The sequence below is a fragment of the Globicephala melas genome, chromosome 2 (genome assembly GCF_963455315.2).
Source record: "Globicephala melas chromosome 2, mGloMel1.2, whole genome shotgun sequence".
NCBI classification, from domain to species: Eukaryota; Metazoa; Chordata; class Mammalia; order Artiodactyla; family Delphinidae; genus Globicephala; species Globicephala melas.
This window is the reverse complement of record NC_083315.2, coordinates 117,860,984-117,879,587: the sequence shown is the minus strand read 5'-3', so window position 1 is coordinate 117,879,587 and position 18,604 is coordinate 117,860,984. Positions and strand designations below refer to the sequence as shown.

The 18,604-nt window shown below is 34.9% G+C and overlaps 1 protein-coding gene across 3 annotated transcripts; it reads right to left on the bottom strand.

Annotated features, from left to right (window-relative positions):
- Positions 1 to 639: 639 nt before the first annotated feature.
- GEMIN2 (gem nuclear organelle associated protein 2) lies at positions 640 to 16,331 on the bottom strand. Of its 3 annotated transcripts, none has more exons than XM_060294767.2 (10): positions 16,171 to 16,324; positions 15,673 to 15,757; positions 14,203 to 14,292; positions 13,874 to 13,933; positions 11,120 to 11,233; positions 9,400 to 9,444; positions 8,177 to 8,245; positions 4,999 to 5,109; positions 3,217 to 3,275; positions 640 to 674 (listed from the first exon to the last, which is right to left on the bottom strand). In XM_060294767.2, exons 1-10 carry the CDS (start codon positions 16,296 to 16,298, stop codon positions 671 to 673), a joined length of 765 nt encoding a protein of 254 aa, XP_060150750.1. In that variant the 5' UTR covers positions 16,299 to 16,324; the 3' UTR covers positions 640 to 670. The 3 variants fall into 3 exon arrangements, with proteins under 3 accessions (XP_060150750.1, XP_060150751.1, XP_060150749.1); XM_060294766.1 differs by having other exon boundaries at positions 652 to 674; positions 16,162 to 16,331; XM_060294768.2 differs by lacking the exons at positions 8,177 to 8,245; positions 9,400 to 9,444 and having other exon boundaries at positions 649 to 674; positions 16,162 to 16,324.
- Between the last annotated feature and the right edge of the window lie 2,273 nt (positions 16,332 to 18,604).

Genomic DNA, 18,604 nt, shown 5'->3' with positions numbered 1-18,604 from the left:
GGTGCAGTGGTTCAGAGTCCGCCTGCCAACACTGAGAGGCCTGCGTACCGCAAAAAAAAAAAATCAAGTAGTCTTAACTTAGAACTGAAATATTAATTTGAACTCATGATTTTATTTTTCTCTTTCTAAAAACTACATAACTTCCTAGCTCTGTTCAGTGAAAAGGTCTAAATGCAATGACCAAACGAATAACAACTAGCTTCCCTAATGTCCAAATTGTGGACTCTAGACACCATTTTCTACTTTAAAACAGGAAACAGCACTCCCAGGAGAAAAGAAAAGACTGATTCCAGATCTGGAGCCAAGTGTCCAAGATACATCTGAGTCATTTTGGCATACTAGAAAGGAAGAAAGCCGTAAAATAAAAAAGACCACTAAGGTTATATAACAAAAAGCATAGGAATTGATCTGAGGGGCTCCCACTGTCCAAAGATGGAAAAATTTGAGCATCAAAAAGAATATTGACTGCAATATCCCTTTACCTGAATGCGATGGTCAACTTTATCACCACTAAAAGTGGGACAACTAGACATTATATGCTTCCTGATGTGACATGATAGCACACATACAGTCTTGTCAAACAAACAAACATACACATTACATATAATCAAGCCTCTAGACCTACCTACCAGTATGGAGGATAGATGAACCATTAAATACCATCATGAAGTTAGCTGTCAAAACGAAAATGTGGGAAATTTTACAAGTCAAAGGACCTGGTTTCTTCAACAAGAAAATGGCAAGAAAAACCCAAGAGGTTGATGGGGATACTTAAGAGACATATTAGACAAATGTAATGAGTGCATCGCACTTGGGTCCTGATTTGAACAATTCGAATGTAAAAAGACATTCCTGGGACAATTAGGGAACATGAAACATGAACTGGACATCAGACGATACTATGGAGTTATTCTGAAATTTATTAGTTATTCAATAAATTTGTGATACAAATACTACAGTCATGTGTTTTAAAAGCCCTTATCAGTTAGATACACTAAAACAGGAGAAATGACATGTCCGAGATTTGTTTAAAATACAATCACAAAACAGTTGAAGCTGGGTTATGGATTTATCTTGGGGGTTTATTCTACAACATTTTTATGGTTTAAACAACTCCATAATAAGAAGCTTTAAAAAATAATTACCATTGGTAAAACAATTAAGGCAGCTAACAGTTACTGGATCCTTTTTGAATGGGATCCCACTCATGTAACGAGGTATTTCTATGAATTAGCAGTTCTTGCCTTAAAGATACCCAAACAAACAAAACCAACAATAAAAAACCCTCTTGGGTTTTCTGTCATAACAATGACAGATACTTACATTGAAGCTGTTACTGCAAAGAGTCGAGGCCTATGTTATCTTTTCCAAGCTTGCTATAACCTTCTATAAGTTTTCCTAAGTGAAGTCTATAGAACTGTCCTAGAACTTTGTCCTAGAACTTTCCTGTCCTAGAACTTTTTTCCATTTTTACCTAACTTTCTGAGGGAAAAAAAAAAAAAATCATGACCCAATACACTTGGACATTTCTTCTCTCATAATTGCATATTATAAAATATCAGTCAGATGATATATTTAAGTTTCTGGTTCCATTAAGTACTAGCTTACTGAACCATCAATTATCAATACTTAATCTTTATGAACTGGTGTCCTCATCTGTAAAGGAAAAAAAACCCTGAGTTGTTTTAAGAATTAGAGATACAGTATATTTGCGCCTAGGGCAACACTGTATCCTCTCATTTAATCCTTACTAAATGAGAGTAAGTATTTACTAAGTATAATAGTAAATTATACCTACCTCAGGTGAGGTAGGTATTAATTTTGTTTGTGATCAGCATAGTTAAGGGCTTAGTTCTGGAGTTTGGATCTTAGCTCTGCCATTTACTAGTTCTGTGATGGTAAGAAAGTAATTTAACCTCCCTCTGTCATGGTTTCCTCATCTGTAAACTGATAATAGTACCTACCTTCTAAGGATTAAATGAGTTCCTATTTTGAAGCACTAAGAAAAATGCCTGGCACAAATTGCCAAGTAAGTGTTATTTATCATCATTAGCATAATTACTGTAGATAAAGAAATTACATGCTGAATGTGTGTACACTCTAAAAAAAGTATCTTGTCTGGGGCAGGGAAAAATGAACACAGGATTACTTACCCTCCCAATATTAAAAATACTATAAAGCTTTGAAAAGTTATTGGCATTGGAATAAAAACACTGACCAATGAAGAAAAATATAAAGTCCAGAAAGAGACCTAAAATAAATATGTGTGTGTATATATACACACACACACACAAGAATTTAGAATATGAAGACATTTTCAAATAAATTCCAGGTGAAATTTTAATGTAAGCAATAAAATCAAATGTATACTAAATAAAAACATGCCCTGACTGAAAATGAACAAAGGACAGTAGCAATTAAAAAAACTGCAATCAAACATATTCTACCCTTACTGATAATCATACAAAAGCAAATAAAAATAATTTGTATCTTTTTATCATCAGAATGGAAATATTTATATCAACTGAAAACGCCCAGTGCTGAATAGGAAACGGGCACTCTCATTGACACCTAGTGGGAACAGAGTGGTATGATCTTTCTGGAAGGCAAACTGGCAATAAATATATCAGTTTTAGAAGTACATGCAAGCCCTTGGGACTTCCCTGGTGGCACAGTGGTTAAAAATCTGCCTGCCAATGCAGGGCACACGGGTTCGAGCTCTGGTCTTGGAGGATCCCACATGCGGTGGAGCAACTAGGCCCATGTGCCACAACTACTGAGCCTGCGCTCTAGAGCCCGCAAGCGACAACAACTGAGCCCGTGTGCCACAACTACTGAAGCCCGTGCGCCTAGAGCCCACGCTCCACAACAAAGAGTAGCCCCCCCTTGCCGCAACTAGAGAAAGCCCTTGTGCAGCAATGACGACCCAACACAGCCAAAAATAAATAAATAAATAAAAATTAAAAAAAAAAAAAAAAGAAGTACATGCAAGCCCTTTAACTTATTTCTAGGAATTTATCCTTTGGAAAATATAGAGCTGTATGTACAAGGATCTTCAATGCAGCATTATTTATAGAAAAAAACTAGAAATAAAGGGAATTGTGATAACACAATACTGTTTCCTTATACCTCAACTTCCTCATTGTAAAATGGAAACAATACTCTCTACCACCATTAATAATGCTATCATAAAGCAAGAAGCCAAGGATTACTTACCTGCTAACCAAGCAGATTAACAAATTCAAAGCAGGAACCCTCTCATCATCTTTGCTGTCCTAAAAAAAAGAAAGAGAAAAAGTTTAAAATGTAGTCTGTTATCCCTTAATATTTTTGAAACAAGTTTCAAGATGGAAAACATGAGCATTTTATTACAGGATAGAAATAATCACAGGGAAATAGAAAATGTCAAAGAAAAAGGAGAAACTATAGAGTTAATGATTCCTTGGGAAACATCTAAGATCATCCTTTAAAGAAAGGTCCTGAATAGGTCCCGAAAAGAAATAAGAGTTGAGGTCTCTAAGGAGGATAACTTGGGAGAGATCTTCTTCCTGGTTCCAAGTAAAGGAGCAAAAAAACCCTGTGTCCTAACTGGGCACGAAGGGAAAAAAATTATATAAAAATACTTCAAAGAAAATATTCCAGATCAGAGTTCTCAATTACCATGGAAGTAGTTCGTGAACTATACATTTTATAAAGTTCACTTTAAATATCTGTTAAAATGACAGACCTAAGACACATGGAAGGTAGTCTTACAGAGTATGAAATTTATTTTTATACATTTCAAGGAATAGTCACAATAACTCACTGAGTAATGTTATAACAGAAATGTCATACATTATTCAAACTTGGGACACACTTCAATGATGTCAGCATATTCAATTCCTTTATGTGCCAAGAACTTAACAATATGAATAAGACATACTTCCTGCTGATAGCACAGAAGAGGAAATATCCATATCAGCTTTAATTAAAGGAAAAATGTGTTAAGTGTCATAAAAAAGATACAAAGCATACTGGAAAAACAGATCACTGAAGAGATTATTTTTAATTGTGAGGATTAGGGAAAGTATCACAGAAAGTGACAGGATATGAGCCAGACTGTGAAAAGTAAATGGTATATAGATGCAGATTAGAAGAGAGTGAAAAGGCACTTCTGGAGAGGGAATAAAGTCTAGGAACACGGCTTATGGAATATTTAATGAGTGACAAGTACATTTTGCTCAGAGTACAGGCTATATAAGTTAGTTTGTGCCATATCATGGATATTTAATGAAAATATTTTGGAGTAGTCAATGAAGAACAAGTATACATTTTGTGGAGGAGTAAAGAGGAATAAAAAAAATCAAAAGTGAACTTAGTCTGGCATCAAATTAGTTTATATTGTAATGCTGCAGGTATGAGTTAGAGGAAGGGTCTGATTGGAGAAATTCAAAACAATTATTATGCCAGACTGTTAGTTGACCACTCTGGCTTCTTGACTCCCCTTATTATTTAGCAAATGAATCTCATTTTTAGCTGGGCACACTGTCACCCAACTAAAGTAAACATTTCCCATAGTTCCTTATGGCCATGTGACTAAATTCTGGCCAATGAGCTATTTTGGCCAGATGTGTTTGTAGAACCTCTGGGAAGGCTCTTTGGAGGGGATGAACTTCTGCTCTTCTTTCCAGCTTCCTATAGTGAAATAAAATGGCTGAAGCTCCAGCAGCCATCCTGGATTATGAGGTGAGCTTGAGGATGGAAGCCACATGTGGCAGAACTCAAAGGCCTGGGTCGCTGCCACCTCAGATCTAACCTGCCTACCTTCAGACTCCCTTTGTCTGAGAAAAGCACTTACATTTTATTTAAGCTACTGTTATTTTGGACTCTTCTATTATGTAACTAAATCTAATCCTGACTAATCAAATATTCCATGTTTTCCTGTTTCATTGAAATCTTTCTTTACCACCACATAAATCGGTGAGTGCTTCTGATTTGAAATATTAAGTTTGAACTTACCACTAAAAGCCTCACTTCAGAGCACCTTCTTGCAAGCTGCCGAATCAGTGAATGAGCCTCCGGTAATAAAGGTTTTTCAAGACAAGCCAATAAAGCATAAAGCCATCTTCCCTATATAGAATTTTAAAAAGTAATAAGTAAGCAAACTGCACCATAAATTTAACTTATAATCACTGAATTGTACCTCAGAAAGGTCATATCAAATTATGTTTCCACCAGCAGTATATATGACTGAGTTTATTCTGAGCAACACATCACTTTAGGGGAAACCTGAAGAATATTAGAACAAAGTTTAAATAGCAATTTGTGTAACACACTAAGTTAGCTCCTCAAGCAACCCTAAATCAGTAAGACTTTTTCTTAAACAAAAAGATTCACATCTGGGGGTGGGTGGGATAAATTGGAAGATTGGGATTGATATATATATATATATATATATATACTATTGATACTATGTATAAAACAGATAATGAGAACCTACTGTATAGCACAGGGAACTCTACTCAATGCTCTGTGGTGACGTAAATGGGAAGGAAATCCAAAAAACTAACACAATATTGTAAAGCAACGATACTCCAATAAAAATTAATAATAAAAAAAAATAACATTAAAAAAAAAATTCACATCCAGGTTTCTTTTATAAAGAGTGAGTGGGACTCTCTTCTACACGAAAAAAGCTGGTATACATTTAAACTTGACTTAAACTTTCTGGGATAAATTTACAATATAAAGCTGGCATTCAGGTATTCAAATGGCCTCTACACTTAGAAGGTGCTTAAATCTCTACTGATTGTCTAAGATGTATCTATACTGAAAGATTCCTTTTCTCAAAGTCAGTGAGCACACTGTGACAATACTAAAAAATAAAAGCAAAACTAAATAGCTGAAAACCTTCTTTAATAACATCACACTTAGTTGGCAAAATAAGGTGGTATTTCTCAAAAAATATTAGACAAGTAATCCCAAGAAATAATTAAAAGGTCCCTTTTTCTTTTTGCTAGTTTATGATAAGCAAACTTCCTGTGACACAAGGTTTTTTTTTAAACATTGGTATTCTCAGTACTAGAGTTCTAATGGTATGGTTACTTAGAGGAATTGAACACTGTTGATTTAAAAGACAGGTTACTCAAAATAAAACTCAAAGGATTAATCAGGTTAAAATTTAGTATATCAGCTATCACTGGTTCAGAAACACTTTAATGGTTCCTTTGGCAAATATAGCCACACTGTTCGGTAATACATTTTCATTAAATCAACAGGAAAAGCCAAAATTATCACCTCTTGAGTGGGTAATCTTTAAAAGCTAAAAAAAAAGTTCCAAAAATCTTACAATAGAGTTAAAAAAATAAAGACTAAAGGAAGAGAAGGAAAATACGTCAGATAAATAATACTGCTAAAAGGTTGCCGCTATCAGACAGGAAGAACTGATATAGAATTTAAAGCTCAATATCTAGATTCCAATGAAAAAGTAGCCTAAGAATATGAACCAAGTTATCTATTGAAGATGTAGCTAATATATAAACCCATGGAAAAAGTTTTCCGTCACTGATAACGAAAGAAACATAAATTATATTTACTTTGAAGTACTACTATATATTTACTAAATTTGAAAAACCAAAACAAATTATAAAGTGATAGCTTGAACCATATGGAATTGTTGAAAATCAAATGTTTTTAACCTACAAAAAGGGCAATATCATAAGGTTCAACTTAAAGTAGGGTTGTAGGGAAGAGAAATTTAAGAATCCATTGCTGATGTCATTATATACGGGTTCAATTCTTCTGTAAAGCAAGCAGGATGTAACAAAAGCTTACAAAACCTTGATCCAATAATTCTATTCTAGAAATATCCTGAGAAATAATAAAAAAGAAAATCAGTACAAATGTTTATAATTTAGTCATGATTGTAAAATATAAGGAAGAATCCAAATGGTCAATAATGAGAATCAAAGTAAACCACGGACATTTAGACAACGGCAATTATGTGAATTACATTATCATATAGAAATATATATGTGAAATGTGAGCTAAAAAACCAGAATATATACATTAGTAACAACTATGTAAAAGACATGTCTGACCACTCAATCGAAACAGTGATTTAAGCATGGATTTTTTTCCCCTTCAAAATTACATGTTATATGGTAGAGATTTAAAAGAATGAAAATATAAAAATAAAAAATGAAAATCCAGTGATAAAGAATATAATCATTACACTTATGGAAGAGACTTATCTAAGCCACCTGGCTGAATAGCAGCCTGGGAAACTTATACACTGTACTGTAATGTTGCTTTATCTGTCTCTCCCAGCAGACTATAAGCTTCTAGAGGGCAAAGATTATATCATCTATTTTGACAGGAAGTTTTGGAGCCTCAGATACACTCTTTTGCAAATATCCTCAATTGTGAAAAATATTTGTTTTTTAAATTATAACTCCAAAGGATAATAAAATTTCTTATTAGAGGATTAAGTGGGTAATCCATTTATATAATGTCTACCAAATTTACCCAATTTTGAAGGTGAAAAGTAAGCTGTGAGTGTAAAGCAATAAAATAGAGGGGTAATACAGCACAGTTGTTGAGAGTATAGCCTGACTGCCAGGGCATGAGTCTCAGTTCTGCCAGTTATAATCGGTGTGACCTCAAGCAAGTTACTGAATTCCCATGTGCTCCAGTTTCCTCATCTGTAAAATGGAAATAACAGCTCATAGGTTATCAAAGGATTCAAGGAGTTATTATATATAAAATCCTTAGAACAATGCCTGGCACATATATTTGCCATTACTGGTATTTCTGATATGCTTTTGTGAACTGGATTTCAAAGCCATTTTAGAAAATGCATTTCAAAGTTCTTTAGGTCAGTGCTATTTGAAATGGGGTCTGCAGACTGGCCAGTCTGTTTGTTACTGATCTGTGACAAGATAAGCAGCTTCTCCCAGGATATAAATCAACTATTTAGTTGACTTTTTTTCCCCAATGCAAGACTATCTCAATGAATGAAGTAGTATGTTGATTTACATTCTAGTGTAATTTCCTTATTTTACTGCAAACAACCATTGCTTGCATTACACATATAGTTGTATATATATGACATATATATAAATAATGTAAAGCCATATCTTATATATAAGTATATAAATTTTGTCTGCATTATGAAAAGAAAAAGATGCAGTACTACCAATTCTGGAGTAAAGTCTCTTTCTCCAAACCAATTACTCAGATATTCCAAGACGCTAGTTACTGTTGCCTAAAAAGGAGGGCGGGGGGAAGAGATGAAAGAACAGCATTAGTAATACAACACTAACAAGTTCAACCTGAGTTTCATTAAGTTCAGTTAGAAAGCAACTCTTATGTTTAAAATGGCCTCATTCTTTAGGCTTCCAGAGAAACCTGTGACTCTATTTAGTAATTTGATTAGATGGCACACTCAGTGAGAAGAGGCTTTGTAGACAAATATTCTTATATACTTTCAATTATCAATACCTTGGTTTAAATCCTAGGATTTAGTTTGTAACTACTAATTTAGTTCGGAACTACTTAAAAAAAAAATTCCACATACTCTTAAAAAAAAACCTTTGCATAAATACCTTCAGCTTATTTTCATTAAAGCAGAGTACAACTCTAAAGACAAAGTTAGCTAGAGAAAGATCAGTTTTAAGCTATATAGATAGAATTATCAAACTGTTGAAAATATTCATGGGCTTATGCAAATATAGATGGACACTTACAAAAATCACTCTCAACAAATTTAGTATAACTACTACAGTACCTTAGTGTAAATGATCAAGTAAGTAAAACTGTCAGCCAGTATATGATTTACAACAGAGTATGACTTATCTTCCAAGGGTACCCAATGCTATGTGAATGCAAAACAATCAAAGTTTTTATTTGCTCTTTAAATGGATAACAGAGTTCCTAGTTCTGAAAGACTGAAGAACCAAAATCCATATTTCTCCCCTTTTGATCCAAGAAATTCAAATTTCATTCTTAATGAAGTGTGTAGGACATCTGCAACTAGAAATAGCAATCTAACCTTAGTATTTATTTCAAATCCCAGAATCTAAGACTTATAACTGAAATGTATACATGTGAATAGTTTAGCACCATGATCAAGAGCATGAGTTCTGAAATTAGATCAACCTGGGATTGAATTCTAGTGTTGCCATTAAAACTTGCTGAAAAACCAACTGCAAGTAACTTAATCTCCAATTTTGTTTCCTCCTCTATTTAAAAAAGGATATTAATAATAATTTCCCATATAGGGTTGTAGTGAGGATTAAATAAGAACTGTTAAAGAGTTTAGGACAGGGTCTTGCATACTGTATATATTCAGTAAATGTATTCAAATACCTTAACAAACATTGCAAACAAAAGAATGCATAAATTCTTATTAGATTTTACCTGATTCATTCTGCTAACAATACTAAGCAAGGGAGGAAAACCAATCTGAAAGAAAAATGAGACTGAAATTTACTAAATGGTATTATGGAGGCAGGGGGTACATTTTTTTCAAACTGGTGAATTTCTCAACACACTGTTTTTTAAAAACAAAAAATAGATAAAAGTAAATTCTTTCATTGTCCATTACAATAAAACATTCCATGAACTATTATGTTGGTAATGCCCAAGAAAATAATGTCTTGATATTTGAATATGTAAATTTTAAAATAATGATTTTAGTAATTAGGATGTTAAAGAATGAAATTGAAAAAATGATACTATGATATTAATATGTTGTACACACTTTTAAAATCTTTAGCTAAAGCTAACATTTTCAGGAATTAAGGGCACTTGAATGAGTTCTTTCAAACCTAATCTGCTTCAGTTAAAAAGTACTTTGGAGTTTAATGTTGGGAGCCTTGATTATGAAAACAGTACTGACCTGTGAGAAACTTAAGAGGACATGCATTAAACTCTTGTGTCCTTAAATGGTTCTTTCATGTGGTATATATTTCACTTGTATGTATTTTGTAATAACAAACTAAAGAAATATATATTAATTCTTTGTAAAATTGAAACATTTTGAAATGTAACATATGTTAAGGATATTATACAAAAGAACATATGTTGTATAAGAAATAGTGTTAAATTAGCTCCCTCAGAGATCTGAATCTGTTTACACTCCCACTACCATGTGTAAGAGGGCTCGTTTTCCCAGCCCTTGTTAACACAGTGTGTCAAACTTTCTTTACCAGTATGTTATCTGAAAAATGCCAGCTCAGTGGAGTTACAAGCAATATTTTTATTATAAGTGAGTTTGGGAATCTTCTCATATAAGAACAATTTGTATTTCCTTCTTGTGAGATGTCTCTTTATATCCATTGCCTTTTTTTTTTTTAACTGGGGTCTTGGTCTTTTTTAGTGATTTTTGGAGGTTTTACATTTGCAGGATAAACTAATTTTAAATGGGAAAAACACAATGTAGCACCACATAGAAAACAATAAATACCTACTCAACAGAACAGAACAACATAGTATAGGGAGTTACCAGTAATGCAGATGTGTGCAGTGGGTTCCATAAGAACATCTGCAAACTTGAGGGCAGGTGAATCCTGAAGGACAAGAAGCAGCTGGCCACATAATTTATGATTAAAATAAAGCCATGTGAAATTTAAATATACCCTCAGCATTTTACCTCCAGAATATGCAATTTACTAAGCATTTTAAAATACCTAATTGTGTCATATGTTTTCCTTTGTTTCCCTGACTACTCATAACTCATTGTTTGACCCACGTCTAATCATTAAAAAAAAAGAATCCTAACTCACAAAATTATTAAACAGCTAAAACATGCATTGTTTTAGAAACTAGGCTGCCAATTTTTAAGTCAAAAATACAATAAACTGAGAGAAAATACTGGCAAATATTTTCTGCAGAGAGCCAGAAAGTAAGTATTTTAGGCTTTGTAGGGTACACACTGTCTCAGTCACATATTATTTATTTATTTTTAACAACCTTTTAAAAACATAAAAACCATTATGTTTTTATGTTTAGCTCATGACTATACAAAAAAAATCTGCAGACTCGATTTGCCCCAGGTTGTAGTTTGCTGAGTCTTTATACTAAATCATGAACCAAAATTATGACCTTTTTCTGTTTGTTTAGCCACATTATCACCTACTTGTACATAATCGATTCCAGGACTTTCACTTGCAGCTGGTCCAACAGCCCCTTCAGCATATAACCTCTCACCCAGACAAAATTTTTTCCAGCCTTCTTCATCTTCAGATTTTGGCTAAAAGAAAAGAAAAAAGAACTTACTTACTCCTATGTATATATTTTTTATACTGAGTAGTGAAAAAAGAAGTGAGGATTCCTCCATATTCCCACCACCTCAACGCAAAGATATAGTGCCTGTTATGGAGTGAACCGTGTGCCCCCAAAATCTGTATGTTGAAGCCCTAACCTCCAGAATGGGATTATTAGGAGACTGGGCCTTTATAGCAGAGATTAAGTTAAAATGAGGTGGTTATGGTGGGTCCGAAGCCAATCTGGCCAGCATCCCTGTAAGAAGACGAAGTCTGGACACAGAGACATCAGGGATGGGCGTGCATACAGAAGACCACGTGAGGGCACAGCAAGGAGACAGCCACCTGCAAGCCAAAGAGAGAGGCCTTGAGAGAGACCCACTGACACCTTGATCTTAGACTTCTAGCCCACAAAGCAGTGAGAAAATAAATTACTGTTTGTTAAGCCACCCAGTCTGTGGTGTTTTGTTATGGCAGCCCTAGCAAACCAATAGAGCACCCAAGTGGTCACACCATAGATGGGACATGTTTAGTTTGGATCATACTTTAATGAACACTGACAAGCAAGAATGTGTTCAAAGGAGGGTGATAAAGATGGAAATTGGTATGGAAAAAAAAATACACTAAGAATGCTTATAAGAATGAAGGATGTTCATCCCATGGAAGGAGACATGATTACATACCCCACATACTGAAAGGGCTGTCCAGTTAAAGAAGGAGTAGATTTATTCTACATTGTCAGATGAAAAAAAGTAGGACCATTCAGTTCAATATGGCTATCTTAACAGAACAATTAAAAATTCTTTTTCCTAAAAAATTTATTTATTTATTTATTTAAGTATAGTTAATTTACAATATTGTGTTAGTGTCAGGTGTACAGCAAAGTGATTCAGTTAACAGAACAATAGGTTTATCTGGGCACATCACCTTGCAAATTATTTTACATATATGTGCAGTTTTTCCCCCACCCCGAGGATAAACCGCTTTCATTAGATTCTCAGAATGAATATGAGACCCCTAAAACATAAAAACCCATTGTCCTGGAACAATTCATCTTTTCCCATTACTCCACTGGTCAGAGACTGTTTCTGCTTCAGGTAGCATTGAAAATCCTAATTATTAAATGTTGTGGGTGCTTAATAAATGATTGGATCAATTGATCAATCAATGTTCATATTTACATAGTTGCTATCAGAGCATGCTTTAAAAATTCATTTTATTATTTACATAATGTTTACATCTGCCATGATGAACATATGTTATTGCTGTGTAATAGTCTACTGTTTTGATGGATGATCTTCATTTATTGAATCAATTATGTTCAGTCATTTCTTTCTTGACAAAATTATTTTGTCATAATGTTACTAATGAGCTTCTTTTTGCATTAGTAAGTATGTACCCAAAAGTCCTTAGACTGAGCAAGAAAAAATATTATCTACCTACCTACTGCCTTCTCTCTCTTCTTACTAGGAGGCCTCACAGCACAGTGAAAGGCTTTAGAGTCAGACAAAGTTCAGTCTGAATCTCAGTTATACCTTTTATGAGTTAAATGATCTTGGGCAAGTGATGTTAGTGTCTACCACACTTTTCCTAGAGCAGAGCTTCCAACTGGTATACAGAAGCATATAGAGAGGTTACACTGAATCTCTTAGCTTTCAGCTGGTAGTTTAGGCTATGGGAGCAGCCTCCTCCATTTATCCCAATGTGTCATCGCGTAAAAGATGTCAGGAAGCACTGCCTAGAAGAAGCTTCTAAAATCTGAAATCTATGAACCACCTGAAACTGTGAGCAAAATTGTATGCATAGGTACATTTTTTCCCTCTGAAAATAAATACCTTTCATTTGATTCTCAGGAAAACTATAAGACTCCCTAAAAGGTTAAAAGGACTGTCCTGGGGCTTCCCTGGTGGTGCAGTGGTTCAGAGTCCACCTGCCGATGCAGGGGACACGGGTTCGTGCCCCGGTCCGGGAAGATCCCACATGCCGCAGAGTGGCTGGGCCCGTGAGCCATGGCCGCTGGGCCTGCGCGTCTGGAGCCTGTGCTCCGCAACGGGAGAGGCCACAACAATGAGAGGCCCGCGTAACACACACACACACACACACACACAAAAGGATTGTCCTGGAACAATGTATCCACCTCTTCCCCAACACCCTTTTTTATCCAGTAGTCCACATATAGGATATTTACTAAAAAGCTTAAAATTATATCTAGGATGATAAAGTAAGAAATACTACTTTCCAGTAAGCATGACCAGCTTTACTAAAATGTCACTCACTGATACTGGCACCATTACCTCATGAGGAAAATCCAATAAGCCTTTATTCAATCTTTTTGTAAATACTGAAAATGCATTCAATTTCCTAAAAAGCAAATGTCTAGAAGAACCTTTAAAAACTTGTAAAGACCAATCCAAAGTCTCTCAAGATGCAGCTTAAAACTGTCATAAAAATAACTTGCATTACTGACTCTATCCTTTTCAGGCTATTAAGATAATGCAACTGTTACTATGATAGATGGGAGAGAATGAAAATAACATGGATTAAACAAGTGAATCTTTAAGAACTGGAAGTAAATATGGACTATATTAGTTATACACTGTACAATCTAAACAGAGAAACTTACATACCATGGTCACATTACTATCCAACTGCTGTGATTTCCAGTGACTTCTATGTCTGTTCACACTCTAAAGGAAGATAAGGTAGACAAATGATCTTCAAAGAATGGATAACTCAAAAGAAAGCAATTGCTGCACAACATTCTAACAATTCTAAAACTTGGAAAATATGTTCAACTGTATTATGTCTAATGATTATAATAATTTGGTAATTTATTCATGAATATTCTTATCTTTATACACTAGAAACCCCAATTTTTCCAACTACAGTCTAAGAACAGAAGTAAGTCCGAGGGAGGGAGGGGTTTAATTTGATTAAATGATTAAAGTACACCTACCTGCCGAACAGTTGAAAACTGTGCCACTTGCTGCTGTTGCCACTGAAGAGTGGGGGAATATCCTTCAGGAGCAGGTTGGCATCCTGAAAGCTAGAGATCAGTTCATAAATGTTAGAATCAATGTTAGTGTTATAACTAGAATCTCATACCTCTGCAAAGTAAAAGCAGAATCAAGATGAAAAGTGAATAATAAAGCAAATAAGACGATACAAGAAAGACAGTATTTTTTGCAGATGTAAAAAAGGAGGCAACTCACTTTACTATTTATGTCTGAGTTTAAAACATTAGGAAAAGACTCATATAGTCACTTTAGTAAAAGCAATCTGGAATGGTTTATAGTTGGAGTTTCTAAGAAATCCACATGACATGAGACTCGAAGATATAATCTAGTCCTACCTTTCTACTGAATATAATAGCAAAACAGTTTGAAACAAAGAGAGATATAAACCAAATAAAGAATTTTGGTATGAGCAGAAAGTACTCAAATAATTTCAGATGCTTGACTTTATAAGGGCTACTTCTACCTTCCAAAACAGCACAGAGGTCACAACTGATCACATACTGCCTTGAAATAAAACTTAATGTGGTCACTTTTTAAAAGCCAGGTATACAAGATATCATCTTCCATCAACTAAAAACTTCTGAAAAGGAATTATATGAAACGTTACAGTGTCTGAATTTAAATCTCCTGATTATAAACATCAGATAAAGGAATTACTTAGAACATAAAAGAAAAAGGAATTATCACAATTTAAAAACTGCTGCTCTCCTACCTTTGGTTAAATAGCACCTCCTAAAACAGACCTTCTGTGGCTACTCTATCTAAAGTAGTTCTCCCAGTTACTTATTGGTCATTATATGTTACTTTTTTTCACAACAATGGTCACAGTATGTAATTAATTTTTTTTTTTTTTTACTGTCTTCCTCAGGAGAATGTAAACTCTACAAGGGTAGGGACATTTTCTGTCTCATCCTCTGTTGTATACCTAGTGCCTGGCACAATATTGTTGTTTAGTAAAATATGTGTTGGATAAATAAATGAATGAAAAGGTTCACAGTGGGCAAGTAGGTAGAAAAGTGTGATATTTGGGTTTCTGTTTTTAAAAAACAAAACCCAGTCCAATCCAAAACATGCAAACTACACTAAAGATCAGCCTGATAATAATTATGAACTGGAAAAAGGTACCTTAAAAATAAAGGATAGCATAAGTAACCTATTGAAAGACTCCTTTAGGATTGGATCATGTTCCTGAAGTATTATGAGCAAATCTCCACGAATGCCAGGGTTACTAAAAGCCTCTGTGGAGGCAGTAAATGCCAGCTGTCCGTTTGGGGGGAAAAGTACAACTTAGTACGGAGTAGTCAAATCTTACCTACATCGTAACTGATACTGTCTGACACTGTAGGAGAGCCTTGGTCTTTTAATTTGTGGGAGGGAAAAAAAATCCTCTGACGGGTAATAAAACTCACAGAAACATTCACACTTTGCTTCCTTTTCAACTTCTTTGGGTCAATTTGAGCTACCACAACATCTGGACAGTGAGCTGCTTCGATCCTACAAATAAGAAATAAGTACAAAAACGTGATTACTATTGCTCATGTATAGTAAAGCAAGCGATCCACTTCTATGGTTCATTATAAAATCAGAAAAAAAGTTCAGAATTGCAATCGAGGTACTAAACAATGTATTTCTGAAATTATGTTGACTGAAAGCAAAATTTCTTATGTGGAAGAAATCTAAGAGCACCTATATTGTCACAAGTAATCAGGTTTAACAAAATTAAGCTCATAGAAACTCGCTCACGCAAAGATGTAATCAAGGAATGTTGTTCCGACAGTGGATGGGGGACGGGAACAGAGGTGGGGCTTTATCACACTTAAGGGTCGAGCGGGGCACTGGGCGCTGTGCCCAAGGGCGGAAGGACAACCAGCCCACCCGCACAGGGTCAAATCACTCACTGGACCCGCCTTAGGTATTCTTGGGGAGTTCTCGGAGGTACGTTGGGATCAAAACTGTCTGTCAAGTCGCAGGGCTCCACTGGCAACAGCCGGGGCATCAACTCTTCCACTGCAGACTCCGCCGGTACCCACGCCATAGTTTTCAATGCGGTCTGTCCCACCCAGCGCATGCGCCAGGTCTGGGTCACAGCGCAGGCGCACATGTTGTCACCTTTGGCGCGGAGTTGAGCAAGAGGCTGGGCTTGGGGGCGTAACTGCGCATGAGCGAACCTGCTGATTGTGGTAAGGTTAAGGCTCCGGTGGAGTAATGAAGACTGCGAGGCTGGTTCCTAGTAAAAGTAGTTCGGAAGTTTTTCTGGGTATTACGCTCTATACTCTTCTAAGACTGAGGGTTATTAACTTTTATGCATCCCTAGTAGTGAGGGAACTTTAAATGTTTTTTAAATTAACGACCAGGTTACTGTGATTATCATTTATTGAGCTCTAAATTCTTAAACCGCTGGTAGATGCATCACATGCATTTCCTCATTTAAGTTTTACAACCTTTTGACGTACGTGGTATTATCCAGGTTTTGTAGGGGAGGAAATCGGCCGAAAGAGGGGTTAAGTACTACAATCGTAACTTTCTCCGAAAAAGGAAAACCAATTCCAACCCAGATTTATCTGACGCCAAATGAATGTAAAATTAATTTCCCAGAGGAATTTCTTGTGCTTGGCTGCGCCAAAGATCACTTTATATTTATCTGAAGTGAATATTACTACTAGAGTAGCCATCACTTTTTCAGAAATATCTCTTTCTTTAGATAATGCAAAGAATAAAGTTAATGCCAACACCTAGAAGTTATCATTATTAATCTTAGGGCCAATCTTGTGAGGGGGTACTTTATTTCCATTTTGCAGGTGAGGAAACAAGGCAGAAATGGATTAAGTTAACTTGTGCTGGGTCACAAATTGCAAGAAACAATCAAAGTACTATATCTGTTTTTCTAAACAAGCTGTGAGTGAATACAATTGACTTGTTTTCTAAGGTTTGTTTGTTTTTCAGGCTTTTTTTCTTCTTTTTCTTAAAGCACTGTCTTTAGCTTGCAAGCAATTATTTCAAAACCAGAATGTAACTTTCTAAATTGGAGACAAACTAAGGACAGTCCTTAGGTTAAGAGCTAAAGAATTAGTGCTTATGAATGGTAACTAAACAATTGGGAGTCTTGGAAAGAAACTGTTTGGCTGCAGTCAAACTAGAAAATTATTTGGTTAAAAATTTTACTGATTTTGGGAGAAACAAACTTATAAGAAATATGGAGAAATGCTCCTGTCATCAAACGTTTTGGTAATGATCAAGAACAAATTAGAAAAAGTAAACAGTGTGTCATTTCTGGACTTTCCTACAAATATATATATATATATACAAATATACACATATATACAAATATATATATATATTTGAAACTAGCTTATTAGCAAGAAATATGGAGAAATACTGTCACCAAACGTTTTGGTAATGATTAAGAACAAATGGAACAAATTAGAAAAAGTAAACTGTGTCATTTCTGGATTTTCCTACAAATACATTTTTTTTTAAACTAGCTTATTAGCAATTTATCCCCACTTTTCTGGAGAAAAGAACCTAGTAGACCAACCACAAGGGAACAATTCTTAATACTGGACTCCATGTATAAGTGCGTGGCAGAACTACACAGGGATGAAGGGAACAAGGGGAGGAATAGCAGAATGGAACAAAGGTTGTCCTGGGAAATATTAAGAAAATTTTTTTTCAAAAGAAAATGTGAGTTATAAAGTACATCAGTGATTCTGAAATGGTGCTAAAAATTTAAATACACAGGAATAAATTCATTCAAGAGAGAGGAAAGTAAAAATTTATAAGGGTTACTTTCTACTCTTTAAAACTAATCTGACTTAAAAGAATTAAGGAATGAACATTGGAACACATTTTAAATATGGTTATAAATTGGAAATTGCACTAAGTATTTTTGAATGTTTCAGTGAGATATGGGACAGTTGAGAAGAAACTATTTGGTTGATGAAGTTATTCTGAAAAAAACTTAATTTTTAGAAAGCTGAACTTCTAAAACTATAATAACCATTTCATTTAGCCTCTTTCTAGGAAGAACTATTCCTAAGATACCAAACTACTTCCGGTGCCCTGTTTTCAAAGATTTCCAGTCACTTCTCAGTTTACAGTGGAAAGACTTTTCTGTTTCAGTGTTTCTCACATTGGTGGTTGGCTGTAGGAGTAGTATGAAGGTTATGAGAACAGAGCTCAATGGCTGTTTATTGACGATGATGGCATCTGCTAAGTCAAAATTACAGAGCTAAATGCAAAATTTGTCCCTGTATTTTATATCCCTTTAAGCAGCTCAGTTATTTTCAAATGTTAGTGTATATAAGAATTATCTGGAAGAAATTATTTAAAATACAGACTCCT

Bases quoted from the DNA above. Each gene is read 5' to 3' on its own strand.
- GEMIN2 (XM_060294766.1), bottom strand. From the start codon at position 16,331: ATGCGCTGGGTGGGACAGACCGCATTGAAAACTATGGCGTGGGTACCG. The intron at 8,246-9,399 runs GTAAAATCTAAT...CCTCCTTTTTAG, and splicing joins TTGTTAGCAGAATGAATCAG to GCAACAGTAACTAGCGTCTT. The intron at 5,110-8,176 runs GTAGTACTGCAT...AATTCTATATAG, and splicing joins GAGACTTTACTCCAGAATTG to GGAAGATGGCTTTATGCTTT.